Source organism: Silurus aristotelis (assembly GCF_946808225.1).
Source record: "Silurus aristotelis genome assembly, chromosome: 10".
NCBI lineage: Eukaryota > Metazoa > Chordata > Actinopteri > Siluriformes > Siluridae > Silurus > Silurus aristotelis.
The window spans coordinates 11192098-11213678 of record NC_139583.1 but is presented as its reverse complement, the minus strand read 5'-3'; the positions used below and the strand labels follow the sequence as shown (position 1 = coordinate 11213678).

At 37.4% G+C, this 21581-nt stretch overlaps 1 protein-coding gene across 1 annotated transcript in view; it reads left to right on the top strand.

Moving 5' to 3' along the window:
* The window catches only part of btbd11b (BTB (POZ) domain containing 11b), a 65871-nt gene extending 45172 nt beyond the window's left edge, over positions 1-20699 (top strand). Inside the window, exons 2-17 of the mRNA XM_083551890.1 lie at positions 644-787; positions 6487-6691; positions 7658-7810; positions 8066-8231; positions 8803-8892; positions 10399-10500; positions 10944-11037; positions 11129-11264; positions 11842-12062; positions 13235-13413; positions 14377-14482; positions 14837-14939; positions 15104-15185; positions 15767-15835; positions 15915-16028; positions 19560-20699. Of these exons, the coding sequence (XP_083408016.1) occupies positions 644-787; positions 6487-6691; positions 7658-7810; positions 8066-8231; positions 8803-8892; positions 10399-10500; positions 10944-11037; positions 11129-11264; positions 11842-12062; positions 13235-13413; positions 14377-14482; positions 14837-14939; positions 15104-15185; positions 15767-15835; positions 15915-16028; positions 19560-19769 (2174 nt within the window). The 3' untranslated portion in view covers positions 19770-20699. The remainder of the gene's footprint in view (positions 1-643; positions 788-6486; positions 6692-7657; positions 7811-8065; positions 8232-8802; positions 8893-10398; positions 10501-10943; positions 11038-11128; positions 11265-11841; positions 12063-13234; positions 13414-14376; positions 14483-14836; positions 14940-15103; positions 15186-15766; positions 15836-15914; positions 16029-19559) is intronic.
* Positions 20700-21581: the final 882 nt, after the last annotated feature.

Genomic DNA, 21581 nt, shown 5'->3' with positions numbered 1-21581 from the left:
AAACAGTTTGTTAAGAGCAAGTGATTACAATTGTATCTACTGTCAAAGGCAGGCACATGCTGTTCTTTACTGTAATCGCTGCGTGTTCTGAAACATAATAGCTTTTCCATTCACCTTGTCAAAGAGTGCAGATGGACAGCAGTTAGCCCTGTCTTTGAATAACGATACGACTAATGGTTCAGAGCTCTTCTTCTATGTAGATGTACATCATAGGGTCATTAGTCATTACCATCAGTCTTTAACTGAATTGAAAGTACAATGTGATAACCAGCCCAGGAGACATTTTTTTTTGCCATTTTTATCCATTGGAATAAAATCTCACTGTGTTCCTACCTGCTTCTTTGTGTTTACCAGTAAAACATTTGGCTCATACGCTTGCATCTTGAATAAAGTTCAAGTGACATTCGTCCACAATTGTGTGTTTAAATGCATTAGCAGAAGTAAAGAATTGTGACCACAAGCCATCCAATTTCAGAACTGTAACATGAAGGCCAGAAAAAAGACTGCTCGCTTGGATATCCTTTAGAAATTGGCATTTCCTCTGCATTATAGTAATGAAGCTGAAACATTAAAATAAAATCGAATCAGCTTTTCCACAAAGGTCCTAACTCTCTCTGTCCTTCATTCTCTTTCTGTCTCCTAGGTATCTTGAGTCTACCAGACAGCTTTAACCTGCACAGAGATCAGCAGCGGTCAGGAAAAGCAGGTGATGCCTACTGTCAGGCCGAGCTGCGCACTATAGAGCAGTGTCTGCTGGCAACACGCGTAGGGAGCATCGCTGAGCTAAGTAAGTATATTATATATATAAGAGCAGCCTGATCACAAAGTTAGTCACAGGTTCTGTTATATGCATTACATAAAACATTATGCATTTGAGCAGAACTGTTATATACCGTTCGTGCTTCTAAAATAACTATATATACATAATACAACATTAAGATGCACCCTTTATTAGGACTATATGAGGACAGTGTGTTTACATAGCTGATGCAAATCTGATTTTCTTTTTTGTAACTTTTTTCTCTCTGTTTGTCTCTCTCTCTCTCTCTCTCTCTCTCTCTCTCTCTCTCTCTCTCTCTCTCTCTCTCTCTCTCTCTCTCTCTATCTATCTATCTCTCTTTCTTTCACACACTTTAATACACATGCAAACACCCCCTGCCACCACTGCATATTTAAACATGTGTGCCTTATTCCAACCCACAGGGTTTTTCTACCACATCCCCTGTTTTATGAGTTACTATAAGGGCACAGTTATTGCCTATAACTCTATGAGTTGGTTTGATGCATACTGACCATGAAGCACATAAGTATAAAGCACATTCCCTTAATACTTAACATTCCTTTGAAATTAGTATAGAGACTTCTAAGTTTTTCAGTGGAAATATACAGTATATCTTCTGGCTTGTGTGAATATCTGAAAGCTTTTAAAGTAATGTTTGAATTTCTTATCTAAATCTTTATTTTATTTTTTCATTTTGGTATGCAATCCAACAATGATGTTTAAAAGGAATACATGTCTTCTGGAAACCAACAATATTATTTTTATTTTTATTATTATTATTATTTGTTATCATTATTTTTATTTCCCTACCTTATTATTAGCTTGTATTACTATGCGTTTTTACTATCTGACTCATAAGCTTAAAAGCCTCATGCCTTTCCTTCACACATTGTGATCATAGCCCATCTGTGTTTGTATGAATGCTGTTTGCATACAATTTTATGCTTTTATTGCCCTGAAAAGTGTGGCCTGTCATCAGCAGGATACCATTATTGCTTGAATTATTCGTCTGTAATTGGACAGCAGAGTGCACTGCCCATTGCCTCAAAAATCCCCTGCACTTAAAACCTCTCCAAGCCCATTTTATACCTACAATTTCAGTTCAGCATGCCTTTCAACTTTACCAGTGACTCCTTTATATTTTATATTTTCTGTCTCTAACATTTTATTAGCGATCCATCGTGGCTATTGTCACTAGCCATGGAAGGGAGTTTAGGGCACATAAAGCTGTGATACTTGCCTTAAAGCTGTCTTAGATATACTATTTATGTCTGGACAGCCATCACATAACATACTAAAATGGCAAAATCTATTTTAAGATATTCATAAACAATTTTTATGAATCTCATACTATTTACGGAGTAGTAATTTGCATACTATATTTTAATCATGCTATGTTATATCTGTTTTAATGCAAACTGAAAAAAAAAAAATAATAAAATAAAATTATATATATATATATATATATATATATATATATATATATATATATATATATATATATATATATATATATATATATATATATAAACATACTATTATAAAAACATATGCCATATTTACAACAACTTCATATGTGCAGGAAGACTTCTTCATTAAGAACATTTCTTGTTTTCTATGAGGCTATATTCATACAGATATTGAGCTGTGGTGCCGTTGCTACCAAAATGGCAAGGTTACTGTGATCTCTGCTTTCTACCCCAAGGGAAGATTGAAATTAAATCTTTTCAGACATTAGTTGCAAGCATCTAAGTAAAAGAAATTGAACCTCCAAGATGCACTGCTTGCAATGTTTGCTTACATTTTGAGATTTTTCCTTCTTTGATGTCTATGAACAAAAATATAACTGATATAAAACATACACAAAATATAACCCCAGCAATTAAAGAGCACAGATTTTTTTTAGATGTAGCATTAGTTTATCTATTCATTGTAAATGAAGAGAATACACTAACCCTATATATATTATGCAGGAATTGTACAAGGTAAGGATATAACAAAATGCTACAATATCTGTATCAGTTTAGTACCCCAGATATGCATACCTACATCTGTATTTAGATTTAAGCCAAAGTGGATATGGAATTAAATATGGAACTGGAATGAACTTTTATTATTGAATATGCGTATGTCAGAAATATTAGTATGGTTTGTGAATTTAACACATTAGTTAAGCGACAAAGGTTTGTTTTATTGTGGATTTTTGATTTTGAACAAATCCACATCAATGCTTATTCTTTGAATGCATGTCTATACCTTGATGTAATTTTCTTTCTCATGTTTGTGTTAATAAAGTTAGGCAGTGAGATTAAGAGTAGTTTTTTTATTGTGGTTTGAGCTTCATCATTCCAGAGAACTGAGCCAGATGCTTGATTAAAAGCAAGTAGGCTTAACTTTTAGAAACTTTGTGCATGCTTTAGTTTGGAGTTGGTGAGAGTTGCTAGTGAAAACACCATGGCTGGATGGTCCTCAATAAGTGTTACCATGTTTCCACTTTGTTCTTTCCTCTGTTTTCTTTAGAGATATCATTTCCTTTTACTCACTTACGTTTGATAATGACCATTTTTCTTCAGTCTTTACCCATCATTACCCAGCATACCTGAAGGAGTTACTGGCTTTGTTGCCAGTACCCAGTGCTTAATTCTGTACATTAGCATTGTGTGTGCACTTTTCCTGCAAGAAACTAAAATGCTTTTTTTTTTGTGGTTACAGCTTCAGATATTTATGATTTTGCTTTGTTGATTGTTTCGTGAAATGCAAGACAAATTAAATCTAAAGCAGATATGCCCAAACTTGGGTCATGGGCCAAAGTTGGCTCTTGGTGACCTTTGATGTGGCCCATCATGTCATAAATAAGAAGATGGGAAAAAAAGGGCAAAAACACTCATCGAACCAATAGAACTTTGAAAATAAATCATTAAGCAGATTACAGAGTCATGTTTTCTATCTATTTATTTTTGTATTTTTATGTCAAGTTAAGTCAAGAGGCTTTTTTAAGCCTTAATTGAGAGGAACCATTGCAGCTTTAATTTTAATATAATGTTTGGTATAATGCAACATTTATTTTTTGCCCACGGCTCTTAATCAAGTTTGATTTTTGGAATGTTATAGAAAAATGTTTGGGCACCTCTGATCTAAAGTTAAAATTCAGAAAGTTAATGCCGACATATCTGTTTAAAAATACATTAAGTAAAAAATACATGAAATATTTTTAAATAGAAAGTTCAGCTCAAGAACTCAGATCAATTCTATGTAGTCTAATGTACAACAGAGGAAAATACTTGTTGGGACATTTGCTAAGTAGATATTGATCTGATTAAAAAGAAGGCTGTCACATACTTCTGTGACAGTGTAGAGCAGGACAGGCCTTGCACCTGGCCTTCATCAAGGTGCTCATTCTTTATTTATGCTTTAGAGGAGAAGGATGAGCTGTTCAGTTTTCCAAATGTAATCCTGTTTTGTTCTTCAGTTGCTACTGTATTCCCACTTTGTGCTTTCAGTCCTTAAGGTCACCTTCATTGCCTTTAAACCAAGCTGGAAAGCAGAAGAGGAGAGAAGTGCCTTTAGATGGTTCAGAGTTTCTTCCTGTTGGTTAATCTGGAGTGGATATCACTCTCAGTCAGCTCCTACTGGCCCACAGACTCACAGGAAATATCACAAGCTATCATGAATAAGATATGAGAGTACTGGTCATGGAACTGCCCTCTGAGAGCCGATTGCAGTCTCATTTTCTCATTTTCAAGCCACTTGTCATCATATATACCTTGTGCTCTGCTTGTTTGGTGTCTGTGTGTGTCTGTAGCTACTGTATGTTAGTCTTGCAATCATAGTCTAGCACTTACATGACTGCAGGTGTAAATGTCTGGTCTCTTTCTGTGAAAATCATTTAATATGTGAGTTATTTTTGTTCTTAGTTGAAACAAGAGGATCTCATCTCCATGTAATCCTATAATTGCTAGATAATTGGCAACTCTTTGCTCTCTGCTGTCAGTTAATTCACATGGTATGCACGCAAAACCTTTATACATCTGGCTTTTACTGTGCTCTCTTTACTGCATTCTTTATTCAATCCTATAGCCTTGGCTGTGTGAAAAACACAACTTTTAGTTAAACAACCCTTTGTTTTTTGTTTTTTTCTAAATGACTAGGCGTGTTGGGTCTGTCACACACTGGCTGTGTGGATGTTAATCTATTGAAACAAAGAAATATGTGAAATAGAGACTAGCTGTGACGGCATTTTGCCTGTTGTGTAAATTATAGAGGCATTTGCTCACTAGGTCTCTCAGCATGGCACTATTTATTCTTTGCTTTATGCAGTATAAAGTGCTGTTGTATTCTTCTGAATGGATACAGTGCTGAGTGCTACGATCCATGGATTCATATGTTTCCATACAAATTTAATATTTGAGAGATAAAAGAAAAAGACTGAAAGTGATACCAAATATTTGGTCATTAAATACCGAATTCAGGCTGAAGGATTGCATTTGATTGCTTATTTTTGCTTATCTTCTTCCATGCTGTTTTGTCTTTAGAGAAATATGGAGAAATAATATGAACAAAGGATAAACACAACAGGAGAGCATTGCTCAACAGGTGGAGATGACAAATGACTTGAGTTCCATAACTGAAAACAGGACAGCCCAATAAATAAATAAATATATAATTATATATAAATAAATTTTACACATTTAGGCCTAAAGTGGTGTCTTTCCTGATTCAGTCCATCTCTTAATACCATCATTATGATGACACCGCTATTGAAAATATCGATATTATAGAGAAATGCAGCATAACAGAGACAGACAGATATGTCATGCAGTAAGAATGAATAGCAATTCAAAGCCACAGCTGCACTGCATAGATCATCTCTAGTAGAAGCATTAATATTAACCTCATAAAATGCTACAGTTTTCCTTGCAATTTTTGTGCATTTATTAGTGCATTACCTTTTTTCTGGGCATCTGAAATAAAGGCAAATTGTATGTTTTTGTGCATATTCTATGGGGCAGAAAATGCAAATATATAAATGGTTTATGAAAAAAGCTTAACAACTGTTTTAAATAGTTTTGGTTGACCCTTTCTCAAAATGTCAGATATAAAATAAGTATATCTGTGACCAAAATATATTTTTTTCCTTCTCTGTCAGCCATTGTGAAATAAAAAATACCCCCAGCTATTAAATTCACACAAATATATTTGAGCTTGTGCAGCTTGCTACAGATGCAGCTTGAGAGCTCTGACTAGTGCACTGTCTGACCATCCAATCAAAGGACGTGAAAATGCAGACCTTTTTGGATGCCTACTAGAGGGCCAAATCGCAGTCTGATTGGTTAAAGCAACTGCTTCAAGCAACATGGAGTTGATGATAAAAAAAAAAAAAAAAAGCCTGCAGGTGCTGACTCTGAAGGCCTTAAATCAGACAGATACCTTTGACCCCGGCAACACGTGATGTGATGGCTGAAATCTGATTGTATAGAAGTTCCAACCTGAATTTACATTTGAGCGTACTGCCACTATTAAATGAAGAGAATAGACTATTGGGAATGATTTAATATATGTTCCTGGACAAAAATATATTAAAACGCAAGTCAGGTATTTGATAGAGTGTAAGCCAGCAGATTTTGGTCACCCCTACTATAATCATGCCACTGTCATATGACCCTCTACAAATAAGCATAACTTCATGTCCTTCCTATTGCTTACAGGTGACCTGGTGTCCAGAGCTATGCATCACCTACAACCCCTGAGTATCAAGAACCATACTAACAGCACTCCTGTGCACCAGAAGAACAATCTGCTCCACTGGGAACCTGAGGCTCTCTATACTCTCTGTTACTTCATGCACTGCCCTCAGATGGAGTGGGAGAACCCCAATGTTGAACCCTCCAAAATCACTCTTCATTCAGAAAGGTAAGATCACAGGCCAGGGTTTTTCTGTTATATGTAAACTGTAGTAGTTTAAGTGCCTGAAGTAGCTTATACACGAGACAGAAAACAAAGTGCCTAAAGTGCTGGGTCCATTACTTATTGACTCTATATCTGCAAAGATACTGGTCTATTTCACATATACATCAGTGTGCTTTTTTGTTTCTTCTACTAAATCTACATATACTTCTACTATTCTGACAAGTGCAGGGGATGCAACAACTATTACTGGATCTATAGCAGTGAGCTTTCTAATTATTTTGCTTATAGCATAAAACAAGCATGATGCTCAATATGTTCAATAGATCAAAAGATCAATAAGTTAAGATTAGATATGTACAACATACCAAATTGTTACAGGATTCTTTAATGAGCTATTTTTGTTGTTTGTGATCTAATCTAGAAGAGCTTTTACTCAGCTTCATCAATCAAGTTCATAATAACAGCAGTATCTAAAATACTGTGACCCCTGACCCATGGGCATTGATTTAAAATTTCTAAATTAGTGCTGTATTTTCATGTTAATGAATCAGGTTCTTCAGTGTCCATGTATACCTCAAATTTTAACAAGATAGCCTGTGACACTATACTAGCTTTCTTTTCTTTATATGAAAAAAAAAACAAAAAAACCAAATAGTACTGTCATATTTGTATTTATTTTGGATATAGAATAATATTTGGTTTTATGGAAATAATTAGGAACAGACAAAACTATTTAAAATAATGTATCTAAAATGTAAGGGGTTTCTTCAAAGAAATCTAACTGTAATTGTAAATCTTTTACATTTGTATTATTTAGACACAGCAATTCCTATATTTACACTCATAATTAAATATCACAATATTTCATTCAACGTAGTTATAACAGCTGCAGATGCTGGAGCAGTAACAGCTGGAGTGAGGCGATGTAAAGTAAATAATTGAGATTATGCTTGTTGTCTCTCCCTGCAGGCCGTTTATGGTACTGCCTCCCCTTATGGAATGGATCCGAGTGGCTGTAGCTCATGCCGAGCACCGCCGAAGCTTCTCGGTGGACAGTGATGATGTTCGGCAGGCGGCCCGGCTCATGCTGCCAGGAGTGGACTGTGAACCTCGGCAGCTAAAGTAAGAGGCTGTTTCAAAATCATACACCATATTTGTAGCAGCTTTTCTATCTATTTATTTAGGGCTATTAAATATTGTCTTGTAACTGTACACTTCAGTGTGTCCATATATTTTTAAAATGCATGGATGCAGTGAGACTGAGACATAACTCAGTGGGACATTATACAAAACAATGCTTGTTTTCAGAACTTGGTATCGGTTGTCAATGTATTTTGTCAGCAAAGTCATTCCTGGTTTCCATATTTGTTTCTGTAGGACAGATGATTGTTTTTGCATGTCACGGAAGTTGGATGCTGCATCCACTGAGGCTAAGTTTCTGCAGGACCTGGGGTTCCGCATGCTTAACTGTGGTCGGACAGACCTGGTAAAGCAGGCCATCAATCTGCTTGGACCTGAAGGCATTAACAGCAAGAGTGAACAGGTGACACACAACAAACATACTGTATAAACGTCATAGCGTTCGTCCATATTCAAAAAATGTTCTGTACTAAATAAATGTTTTCCTTTTAAACCAACACCCAGCACAATAGCAATCTCTTTGATACAGACATAATAAATCTCATCTACATTTGCCCTATGAAGAACTCAACTCAACTAAGAGTCTCTTATTACATCAGTACAGTTGTCCCACTCTGGTTCTCACAGTGTTTTATGGTTAATCGTCTCAGTGGGTGTCAGCATACAGCCACACATCACCACTCTCTCCATCATCCCACGAGCTTGGCTGCACCGCTGAAATCAAAAAAGGAAATGAAGGCCCTTCCTGCACTTTTTCACAGAACCAGGAATGGCGTCAGATTTTCCATGGGCTCTTGTACTGGATTAGGCTGAATCCCTTCTAGTCTCTCTCTGTATACACAGACTTTCAAACCAACTTCTTTAGTCAGTAACTATTCAGCGTCTACAATACTAAAAGCAACTGGTGTTACTTTATTATATTTAAGTCATTTTTTAGTTATTTTGTCTCCTGTGTGTCCATGCATGCTATTTAGGGTATGACTCCACTGATGTATGCATGCACTCGTGGTGATGAGGCCATGGTTCAGATGCTGTTGGATGCAGGAGCTGATATCAACAGTGAGGTCAGTGATTATAAAATTGAAAGTGGCCTTATACCACAGCACATTTCTAAACCTGACTTTCTAAGAGGTATTAATTTATTTTACATTTACAACATTTGGCAGATATCTTTATCCAGAGCAATTTACAGTGTACAACTATACAGTTGAATGTTAAAAGCATTTTCTTAAGGACCAAACAGTGAACATTTAATAGTAATGGGATTTGAATTCACAACTTTTCGATCAGAAGGCCAACATCTTAACCATTGAGCTATCCCCTTCAGTTTACTCAAGAAAAGATGTTTGACCAGCAAGAGCTGTAGTTCTGGCCTATAAGGCATATTACAGATTTATATTATTGTGTTTGTTCTGATGGTATTGTTTTTATACTAATAGGCTATTCATGAAGACTTGATAGATGATTTATATTAACTAAGCCTAGTAAAAATCTAATTAGCAAATTCATAAAACTATTCATTGATATGGTGAAACTCTCTGTAACTTAACATTTATATATGGAGAGAAATAAATAGTAGCTTAGTAGTGTTAATGTAAAAAAAATAAAATAAATACATTTTATGACTAATGTCTAACAGGCATTCTACAATATTAAACATAACTATATACTATTAAGAAGTTATTATTAACTAATAATAATTGGCATATTGCTGTGGTATAAGAGGAATAAAACACTCCAGGACATGCTGTAATAGAAAAATAATTTCTTCATGGTGGTAACTTTGCACAATTCCACCAGTGATTATTTTTCTACAAAAGCAAATCCTTTTTTATTCCTTGCTTCTTCATGACCCCATCAAACCCCATGCTTCCATTGTTTTTCACATGTTCCACTGTTTGTATTCCTGTGTAATGTTTCATGGTGTCAAATTTTAAAAGTACCAGAGATTTCCCAAGAGGTTTGTTTCCATTTCGTCTGACTTTGTTTGGTGTCATCAGTGCAGCTATTACTAAGACTATTACTACTAAGACATTACCCAGCTGTTTAGCGGGAGTCTCCAAAGCAAAGAATGATTTAGCTGTGATTTCACGTCTCGGAGTTGTGGCTGGAACCACTCACACTTGAGTCAGGCTGTAAGTCAGCAATAGTAAGTCACATTTGTTGGGAAATGTTTTTGCAAAACGGTTATGCAATCTGATCACGTTGTTACTCAACATACTGAGCCATTAAGCTTAGACATGAGTAAGATATGAGAGGTTTTAAGCAAGTGTAGCATTGACAAAGAAATAATAGAATGGGGCAGTATGTATTCTCTCTCTGACCTTTTTCTCTCAAAAGCTAAATCCAACTATGAATGTGACAAACGTCTTCTGGGAGCCATGTGCCAAGTTTTCGCTGAGTGCAGCGTGTGTACGAGATTTTCCCAAGCCAGCATTTTCCTGGCTGCCTATTTGTGTGCATGTGTGTATCTGTGTGTGTGTGTGTGTGTGTGTGTGTGTGTGTGCGTGTGCGCGTGCGTGCGTGCGTGCATGTCTTTATGCCCTGACTGTCCACTGTACCTCCTTCAGGTGCCCAACACAGTGCACCAGCACCCCTCGATCTACCCTGAGACTCGGCAAGCCACGGCACTCACCTTCGCCGTGCTTCACCAACATGTTCCCGTGTTGCAGGTAGACGTCCTCCACCTGCCCCGACAGCACAATGAATACACACTCTCATTCAAGACACACAACTTTCCCTGCATTGTTAGTAGGATTATGCATTAGGTCTTTTTTTCGTGTATTCTCTTGACATTTTGGTCAGTTGTGTGTGGGTGTAAAAGCTCTTCTCAGAGTCTTTGCCTAGCGACCGTGCTACACCCCATTTACCATGTTTCTCATTATCAGCCATTTTCACTGTGTTTCACATAGCTCCAAACGAACTCGACTGCCGTTGCCCACCGTGCTGTCTCACTCAGCAGAAAATGTGTTTTATAAGCAGTTTATTTTCTACTGTCTAGATCACATTGCAGGAAGCTGTAAAAAAAAGTGGTCAAGTCTGAACTCTGTCGCCTTTGGTTTTAATCTATTTCACCTCTTGTTTCTCTTTTTATTTCCCTCTTTCACTCTCCCAGTTGCTGCTCGACCATGGGGCAAATGTGGAGGGCTCTTTGCAGGATGAGATGGAGAACTATACAGAAACTCCTCTGCAGTTAGCTGCTGCTGCAGGTAATGTAACCCTGTAAACATCAGTCAGTAGGAACAGGGCATTGGCAGCGGTGATCAGAGGCGAATGCAGATCTTTCTTGTGTATGTGCAGGAAACTTTGAGCTGGTTAGTTTGCTGTTGGAGAGAGGAGCTGACCCAATGGTGGGCACCATGTACCGTAACGGCATCTCCACAACCCCACACAGTGAAATGAACTCCTTCAGTCTGGCTGCAGCACATGGACACAGGTAACGCACATACACTTAATCACATTACAGCAACACTGCAAAGTAATTTCCTATTTCCTACTCAGTAACATTATGACAGCATTAGAGTTAGAGAACAAAAGTATATTCCAATGAAATAACAAAAATAAAAAAATAAAAAAAAGTCATAACTAATTAGAATGCTACAGGAACAAAGAAACAGTAGTTGACTGCCAACTATCATTTTTACACTGCTTTTAACTGTATTGAGTCACTGCAGATTTGCTATCGATATATAGATTGTATATATTGTATCTAGAATACTGCATATACTGTCTTCTTTTATGATACAATTTTAGAAAAGGGAAACAACCATCCATCCAAAGCAAGTGTAAATGATCAAAATAAAGTCCCTTAAAAAATATTTAAAGAGGAGGATGGCAACTGAGATTATTTTAAATATTATTTTAAGTACTACCACTCACCAAGTTCTATCAACTAAGCGAGCTAAATTCTGTAAATTATTAGATACAGTTATAATAAGAATAATCAGAAGCTGTTACTGTAGAGCTTAAATAAGCACACATAAACATAATCTCCCTGTGCATGTCCGATTCAGGAATGTGTTCCGTCATCTACTGTCCCAGTCTGAGAAGGGAAAAGGGGATGTATTGTCCCTAGAGGAGATCCTGGCTGAAGGAACAGAAGCAGGGGAGAGGAATTCGTTGCAGATGGAAGCAGCACGCATTGGCAAAGCCAAAATGAAAGCTCTGAGAGAGGCCATGTACCATAGCTCAGAGCATGGCCATGTGGATATCACACTGGACATACGTAGCGCAGGTGAGTTTTAGGATCTAAGGCCCGAAAGCTCTTTCCATTATATTTTTCCAGGCCCCATATCAAATTTGAATGACGAGCCAATTCATACAGCATCACTACAAATAGAGAAAGGCACTTTTAAATGTCAGTGTGTGGAAATAAACAAGTGAAAATGTATCAAGATAAAATAAATCCAGCAATTTCTTGTTTGTTTTTTGAAATCAACATTTTTACTACACCAGTTAGGATAGTGTAGCATCTAAGCTAAATCTAATTCTGTGAATTTATATTTATTTAATTTCTTTCTAAAGCTAACTATATTTTTACATGAATGCTCACCTACAATGCCTGTTTGGTGTGTAATATATTACAACACATGTTCACCTACTGTTATGCTTTTCTACTGTTACTTACCCAAAAGATCAGCAGCTTTGCCTACTAGCTAGTGTCTAGTTTTCTTGCTAGTTAAAAGTTTGACAAATAATGAAGGTACATTGGTGATTAAGCAAAGCCTTGTAAGCATGAATTAAACATCCAATGACAGCAGTTACATTGTTTTGCAACATGCTGGTTAAAAAAAGTCAGTCAACACATTGCTAAGGCTGCAGATCCTCCCTGATGAGTCACGGAAGCATTTGTTAGCACTGCAGCACTGCTCATGAACTGTTCACAAACAGAAGGTGCCTTTGATAAATCTTTAATGCTGCAGAGAATTTCGAAGACCCAAAGCAGATCTACCTGTACCTGTTTTAAAATGTGACATTTTACCTTGTCACTATCTAAAAGTGATTACACAATACAAATATCTAGAAGTTATATTCCTAGTCTTGATTTGAATATAAATTCACAAAAAAATGGCACATCGGATGATGTTACTACCTGCTGGTTTGATCATTAACTCAGGCTTGTGCAACAGTTTGTATGTTCCTGACATTTCTGTGTGGGTATATTTCCTTTTCTCAAAAACGAATTGTGTTGAATTGCCTTAGGTGTGAATGAGTGTGTGAATCTCGACACATTCCCCAAGAACTGCTGATATAGGCTTTAAAACAAAAGTAACCCTGACCATGATAAAGTCCTGTTTATCCAAAGTGCTACAAAATATGTTCAAGACAGGGTACAAACCACAAAGACATTGTTCAGTATTTGGTGCAATGTTAAAACTGTTTATTATATGTGTATGTTTGGGTCAGGAGTCCCATGGATGCTGCACACCTGGCTGGAATCTTTGCGCACATGTTTCGTGCAGCATAGGCGGCCATTGATTCAGGGTCTGCTGAAGGAGTTCAGCTGCATCGAGGAGGAGGAGTACACTGAGGAGCTCATCACACACGGTCTGCCTCTAATGTTCCAGATCCTCCGTGCCAGCAAGGTCTGCAACAACCTGCACCATCACACATACACACATCCCACTCAGCCTACTCTGCCTACACAAAGCATTCTGCAACTTTACCACAGATTTCTTATTACTTGCTGATAGGGCCAGTAATGTAGCCTGTGATCCGCTAAACGCTTTAAAATGGGGAGATTTGCTTGGAAGCAGATATATGTTATGTAATTGTGTGGGCTTTGCTTTGACTCTGGTGGAGAGGTTCAGTCAAATACCTGCTCAAAGTGTATTCTTTCTGTGTGAGCATAGAAGAAAAGATAGATTCCACTTCAATCTGACAGTCCAATCAGCCTAACTGCCTGTACAAATCACCTGCTGTCATACTAGCCATTCACCGCATGCATGCACTCAGTTGTGTGTTTAAGTGTGAATGTGTGTGTGTGTGTGTGTGTGTGTGTGTGTGTGTGTGTGTGTGTGTGTGTGTGTGTGTGTGTGTGCACGCATCTGTCAGAGGTGATCTATGAGAAATGTACTTCTGCACTGATGATTGATTGTACCTCGGCTCTTATACAAATGTACATTCATTATATACTATTGTGGTGTATTGAAAAAACATTTATTTCACCAAAAGACAGAGGGATAGCGATGCCATCGAAAAAGACAGATAAAGAAGTTTCAAAGGAAGCAGCAGTGTAGGCAGGGTGAAAGAACTGTCAAGATGATGACGAGCTCCTCAAAGTTGCACTCATCAGTCAGACTCCAAGGAGAGCATGTAATTCAGCTGGGGATTTAGTTTACCCGTTTTCCACCCACCCGTACAAAGGAGAGCTAGAAGAGGCATAGCACAAATGAAAATAACATTAAACTCTCCTCTGATTCGCATCCTTGTCTCTCCACAAAGTTCATGCATCCCCGCCCCTGCAGCACTTCTGTTGCGGCATCAGTTAAGCATGTGGGCACTTGTGGCCATTATTTGTTTGTTTATGATGTTAATTTATTTTGTAGAACGAGGTTATCAGTCAGCAGTTGGCGGTGATCTTCACTCAGTGCTACGGACCGTACCCTGTTCCTAAACTTACAGAGATCAAGAGAAAACAGACCTCAAGACTTGGTGGGTGTTACCGTATTTTTATGAACATATATTTATATGTAGACATACAGAATATTTTTTTCCCAGGTGAATCTTTTACTGTAAATTGGGGTTTTACTGAGCTTTCTGTAGATGATTGGTTTAAGGTGCCACTGTCTCTTTTGTATAGCTACAGCAAACACATTCATGATGTTTTTCTTCTCTTTTGTTTGGAGACATCACAGCTCTCAAATTACAGCCCTCTCTCATATAAGGCCTCCTCTGCCATCTAGTGTACAATACATTTTCAGCACTGCTTATGTTGTTTTGTTTTTTATGCTCATGCTATTTCTATGAGCCTGTCTGTTTTATCCAAGTTGTCTGTGCCTGTGTTAGATCCGCACTTTCTGAACAATAAGGAAATGTCAGATGTGACATTCCTGGTGGAAGGAAAGCCGTTCTACGCTCATAAAGTTCTGCTTTTTACCGCCTCCAACAGGTGAGCCCATGCATTGCACTGCAAGTCAGCCTTAATCTGCAGTTAAAGCAAACATCTGCCTTAAAATGCATTATGTCTATAATATGCGTGTCGTGATTTTCTGTTAAGTCAAATCAAATTGTTTATATGCAACATATATTTCCATCTGCTTTTCTTCCATAAAGGTATAAATCTCTACTAGCAAACAGACCAGCAACAGAGAACACCTGCATTGAAATTAGCAATGTGAAATATAATGTATTCCAGGTTTGTTATTTTTCTTTCTTTTTTTGCTTTAACAAATATAAATTACATTGTTGAACTGAGCCTTTATTAACCATATCTGTAGTATATGTGTGATTAATATGGGAAATATTTTGGACATGTTTTCCCTTCTGAGCAGAGAACTTAAAGCCTGCATGTGAATGTGGGAACATCTAGCATATAAATGACTACATTATATAGAAATATACAATATAATGTGATTTAAAAACTTTTACCAACTTTGCAGCACTGTAGCAATAAAGTAAGGAAATGAACATTTGAACTGTACATTGGTTATTTATGACACCAATACTTTCATATGAACAGATGTGTTATACAGATTTAGAGCTTATTGTACAAACACTTAAAAAGATAAAACTATGTATTTAACTCAGACACAACCCTGCTTTCAAAGTAAATGCAAGAATTTTGAGTACGTATTGCACTTTTTTTCCCCCTCACTGGTATAGAAGTATTAAATTATCTGGCAGTAGTAAACACATACACAACATGAGTGTAAATAGTCAAAAGGCTATCATAATGCACTGGATCTCTATGTGACATTAATTATGCTTTGCTTATAGTTGGTGATGCAGTATCTGTACTACGGTGGAACTGATACACTACACATCAGGAACACTGAGGTTATGGATGTAAGTCCTTTTCTTCACACTTCTTTGCACTTGTAAATCCACGTGACGTCATGTTTTAATCAACACTCTTGTCCATCAGCTTTTGTCTGCGGCTAAGTTTTTCCAGCTGGAGGCACTACAGAGGCACTGCGAGATTATCTGCTCCAAGAATATCAATACCGAGACCTGTGTAGAGATCTACAACCATGCTAAAGTATGGAAACTGTTATCTTTTAACAAACTTTTAGACTTTTTGTCACCAGGTCAAACCATATTCAGAGTTGGCAAATTAAGTCCAGTAGTTTTATGAAAATCTTTTTGTGGGTAACCACCTTTTTCTTTTTATTCATATTTTTGCAAAGCACATGAAAAAAGGGGGAAATAAATAAAAACAGCATGAAATGTATATGATAAGTTGACAAGCATTGAAATAAACTAATGCAGAAGTCACAGTAACATATTGCTAATCAGTGGCGGGTCGTGTATTTGGTACATGGGCCTTCAGTGGGGACTTACCTGACTTAATCCACCTCTTAATACCACCACGATCACTTCGCAATTATAGAAACCAACAATACTATACAAAAACCCAATATAACAACATGTGGCATTACAGAGAAAGAGGCATTTCACATATGGATGGTGAATACAGAATCAATATTTTTCTAATAACGTGACAAAAACATAAAAATGTAAATAAAATCCAACCTACTCACCAGAGATGCACACTTATAATTTCCACCGCTCCTCAGAGGCTGTAATCCAGAGGCTCGTATTCACTGGTCTGGAAGTCTAGAACAAACCCTTTTCCATGCTGGGACAAGCTAGCTAGCTTCAGGGTTGGCCGACCTCTCCTCATGATGTCTAGCTTTTCTGGAAAACTTATTTTTAAGTATGTCCGAGATCAAATACATTTCTCTTTCTCCGTAGGCGTACAGTAAAAGTCTAACTCAAAAAAGTCTAACTCAGATGTATTAATGTGTTCAGTGTGCTACATACGTGTTTTGCCAGTCGAATTTGGCTGTAAAAGTTTCCCTCTGACCAACCAATCAGAGGACGGAAAAATGCTGACACTATTCTGGGCCAGCTAGCTGCCCTGTGAGGCGAATATAAAATCTGGTTAAAGAAACAAAATCATTGATATTATTTTCTATGATAAAATGGCCAGCAGGACAGACTTTGAAGGCCCTGGGCAGATTAGATTGACATGGCAGCACATAGAGGCTAAAATCTAATTGGACAAAAAATCTAACATCCACATACATGTACCGGAAACAGTGTAGAAATGCTATGAAATTAAGAGAATAAACTTTTGGGAACAAAGTAATACAATTTCATGGAACAAATATTAGATTTTATGTTTTTAACTGTAGGTCAGTGCTTCTGATAGTGTTTAGAAAAGCAGTGAAGGCCTTACTGGCCCTGACCGCACGCCATTGTTGCTAATATACTTCTTTAAGTATAGTCCAAATTGTAATGATCACATTTCTGAAAATGTGCTTTTCTTTACATTAAATGGGCAGCAGTATGAGGAAAATTGACCATCACATCCAAATGTGGTTCTTCTGATAAGATAAAAGCATTTTTTTGTAAATAATGTAAGTTAAGTCCAGTCAAGAAGCTTTTATTGTCATTTCAACCATACATAGCTGACGCAGAACACAGTGAAATGAGACAGCGTTCCTTCAGAACCTTGGTGCTACATAAAACAACATAAAACAACTTAGAGCTTCATAAAAGAGCACAGGGCTAAGGACTAAAGTAAGATGTCCTAGCCACATAAAGTGCATCTTGTGCAACCTGGTGCAAACAATGCAAGACAAAGACAGTGCAAACAGACAACACAAGACAGTGTAGGACAAATAAATAAATAAAAGTAAATCTACTGTATATAATACAGTACAGTGTGCAAATAAGCACAACATGTAAACAAAAGGTTGGCAAAACAACAACAGCAGCAGTCAAATGAATGTGCAAAAACCATCATGTAAACAGTTATTTAGTTATAATAAAATAATAATATGATATGGGTGGTGCTGAAGACATGGATGTGTAAAATAGTATAAGTGTGTTGAGTTCAAATTTGTAGCAGCTCAGTAACACACAGTTGAGTGAGTGTGTCTGTGTGAGTTTCAGTTCCAGTTCAATTCTGTGTGTTATGAAGCCTGATGGCTTAAGGGAAAAACTGTTGCATAGTCTACTTTCTATAGGGTCTTGCGATCAGAGCCAGTGCAGTTCCCAAACCAGGCAGCGATGCAGCTGTTCAGGATGCTCTCTAGGGTCCCTCTGTGGAACGTGGTCAGGATGGGGGGGAGTGAGATGGGCTTTCCTCAGAAAGTAGAGATGCTGCTGGGCTTTCTTGGTGATAGAGCTGGTGTTAAGTGACCAAGTGAAGATCTCTGCCAGATGAACACCAAGAATTTTTCATGTTCTTGACGATCTCCACGGAAGATCCATCGATGATCAGTGGAGAATGGCTGCTCTGTGCTCTCCTAAAGTCAACAACCATCTCTTTTGGTTCAGAAACAGGTTGTTGGCTGTATATTTAGGTTGTTGTTAACTGTTTCACCTCCTCTCTGTATGCTGACTCATTGTTCTTGCTGATGAGACCCACCATGGTCGGGTTGTGAGTCGGCAGAGTAAACAGCAGTGGGCTGAGCACACAGCACTGAGGGACCTAATCCAGACTAACTGAGGTCTTCCAGTCAGGAAGTCCAAGATCCAGTTGCATAGGAAGGTGTTCAGGCACAGTAGGCTCAGCTTCTCAATCAGGTGCTGAGGGATTTTACTTTTACATTCTAAATTGCACTACTTCTCATGCAAAGCCACTTTCTGTATACCGGATTTTAATATAATTTACAATAGTTTCAAAAACTGTGTACACATTTCGTATCTGTGTATATGTTTGCACCTGAGACTAAGACAAATTCCTAGTACTGTAAAGTGCTCTTTGCTGAACCCTTTGCTGTACATAGCAATGAAACCTTTTCTGGTTCTGATTCTGATGATTGTCTTGAATGCTGAACTGAAGTCTATGAACAGCATTCGTACGTATATCTTTGTCAGCTGTAGAATTTTAATTTCTTTTTACTGGAAATAAGAGGCCCAAACCTATTCCAGCATGACACTGCCCCTGTGCACAAAACAAGGCCAATTGTTTGAGACAAGGTTTAAGTGGAAGAAGTTGAGTGGCCTGCATAGATCCCTGACCTTAACCCCACTGAACCACATCTTTTGGATGCATTTGAACTCTGACTTCACCCTAGACCGTGTCACATCAGTGCCTGGCTTTACTAATGCTTTTGTGGCTGAAGGAGCACAAATTCCCACATTTTCAGGGAAAAGGCTTCCCATAAGAGTAAATAAAGAATGGGATGTTCATAAAGCACAAGTGGATGTGATGGTCATGGGTCAACATACTTCTGGCTGTATATAACATAACAATTTGGTTTTCCTATCATTATTCTCAATTTGAAATACAAGCTGAATGAGTCCCTGCTAATGCTTGCAGCTTAATTTGAACATAATTCATCATTTTATTAATAAATAATTTCATTTTGTTTAAGGGTGCAACTCTGTTTCAATGCAAGAAAAAAACATAAGACTGTGACTTCTGAATAGCACTTAAATCTGTAGTTGTATTTGAGATTTAAATACTGATGTACACAATTTGTCTAGGAAATACTGACTACACAAGCATAAACAAAACTCTGCATATTATCCTAATTGTTTTGTCTCTCATAAGTTCCTGGAGGCACCAGAGCTCTTGTCCTACATTGAGGGCTACTTCCTGAAGAACATGGTGGTGTTGATTGAACTGGAGCCATTCAAGCAGCTTCTGTATGACACTCCGGTGGAGAGCACAGGCCATGACCTGCTTCATGCCCTGGAGAGGACTCTGGCCAGCCGAATCCACTCCATTCACTTGTCATCATCCAAGGGCTCTATAGTTTAAGACTATGACATTTGCTGCTCTGAAATGTTTGAAGCTCATGGCACTGAAAGTGTGCATTTTGTCCAATGCTATATCGCAGGTAGCTTAAATGCGTGTTCTGTTTGTTAGTGTAGCAGTACTCGGTGCGTGCACTGGCTAAATCAGCAGGCATATTAAATAATTTAATGGGGAAAATATTAACAGGATCTCAGCAGGTGGTAAATAACTTCCTGTTAGGAGCCATTTGATAAGCAGCTTCATTGATTTTTGCCATTAGGTTTCTCATTTTAGATCTATTTGCCAAGACACCTTGCGGCTCAATACATATTTTCAGATTATTGTTATTGTAGTACTAGAAAACTGCAGTAAAAGAAAGAAAAATATTGTACCTTTTGCGAATTATGATAGAAAACTCCACCTCATAAGTACTATAAAGCTTTTATAAATCTGCATACAGTATCAGAGGCTTCTTGAAAGTGCCACCATCGCCATCCAAGAACCACACGCACACTAACATGGCAATAATAATTACAGTAATAGGTAATAGAGTTATACAATAAAATATATACATTATAACTGGCCATCAGACTATTAGTCATCTTTATAGATGTTCTATGGCATGCCTAACTCATATACTTGCTTCCACTCAGCTCTACATTGTGAAAGTGTGTGCCTTTATTATTGCAAACTGTCATCTGTATAGCAAGAGGACATAGCTTAAATAAAATACAGATATTTTTGTAAATATACAGTGTAAATCTCTCATATGGAGATCTTGCTCCACCTGTAATTATATGTATATAACAGATTTCCCCACTCACCATATATGTACAAAATTAGAAAATTAGTAAACAGATGTAAATGTGGAGGAGCATGTATTTTTTATTTGTTTTTATTTGTCTTTTTATCAGTGTTAGGTTTGTGTACGTGGAGTAGTTTGTGTTAGAAAAAGAAGAGGACGAATCCTATTATGAGCATGGGGTTAGAAAGCTGTAGCTGTGAATATTTTTGTTCCTGAGGTCCTGGAACGAGATCCTCAACTCAGTAGGTGCCTGCAATATGTTGTGTGTCTTCTCATGAAGTTTGTGCAACTTTGTGGAAATCTTTCTGTGACTAAATCCTTTTCTTTATAAAGATTAATACAAAAAATACTCATGTCTGCGCTTTAAGTCATTTTATATGTAAACCCGCAGTTGGGTTTTAAGGACACTTTACAGTGCAGAATGAATTGCACTACTGAATGGGAATTGCTGAGTTGTTTTGTTGGATCTCTTTTTCAGATTCTGAGTAGTGGCTGACTGCGATAGTTGACTGCACCTTGCCTGCAGCGAGTTCACAAACAGCCACGCTTTAATCTAAGCAAACCAGACATTCATGGAAAAGAATTTCTTTCCAGTGTATTGTTAATCGCAACAACACCACACACAGCACTATGAATTCATCCAAATCTTCTCATGACTAGCAGTAAAATTAGCAAAATAAATAATAATATTCTAACCATGTTTATATAGAGATATGTGTAAATGACATTGGTGCAAATCTTATTCCACAGTAGACATAAATGTCTGCTGAAGTGAGCGAAAAAAGTAAGAAAAATTAAGTCTGCATAATAAAAGAGTTTATACAAAGAGCGCCACAAAGTGGAGACACAGAAAGAAACAGATTTGCAGTAGTAAAAGAACAGAAAGGCATTGTTCTCTGTGCTGCTGGAATGAGGAACACATGGTCAATACACTTCACATCAATGAGTGCATCAACTACAATAATACTTCTTACATCATCTCTTCACTGAAGAGGAACTACAGCAGCAAACAAAGGATGAAACAAGCTCTG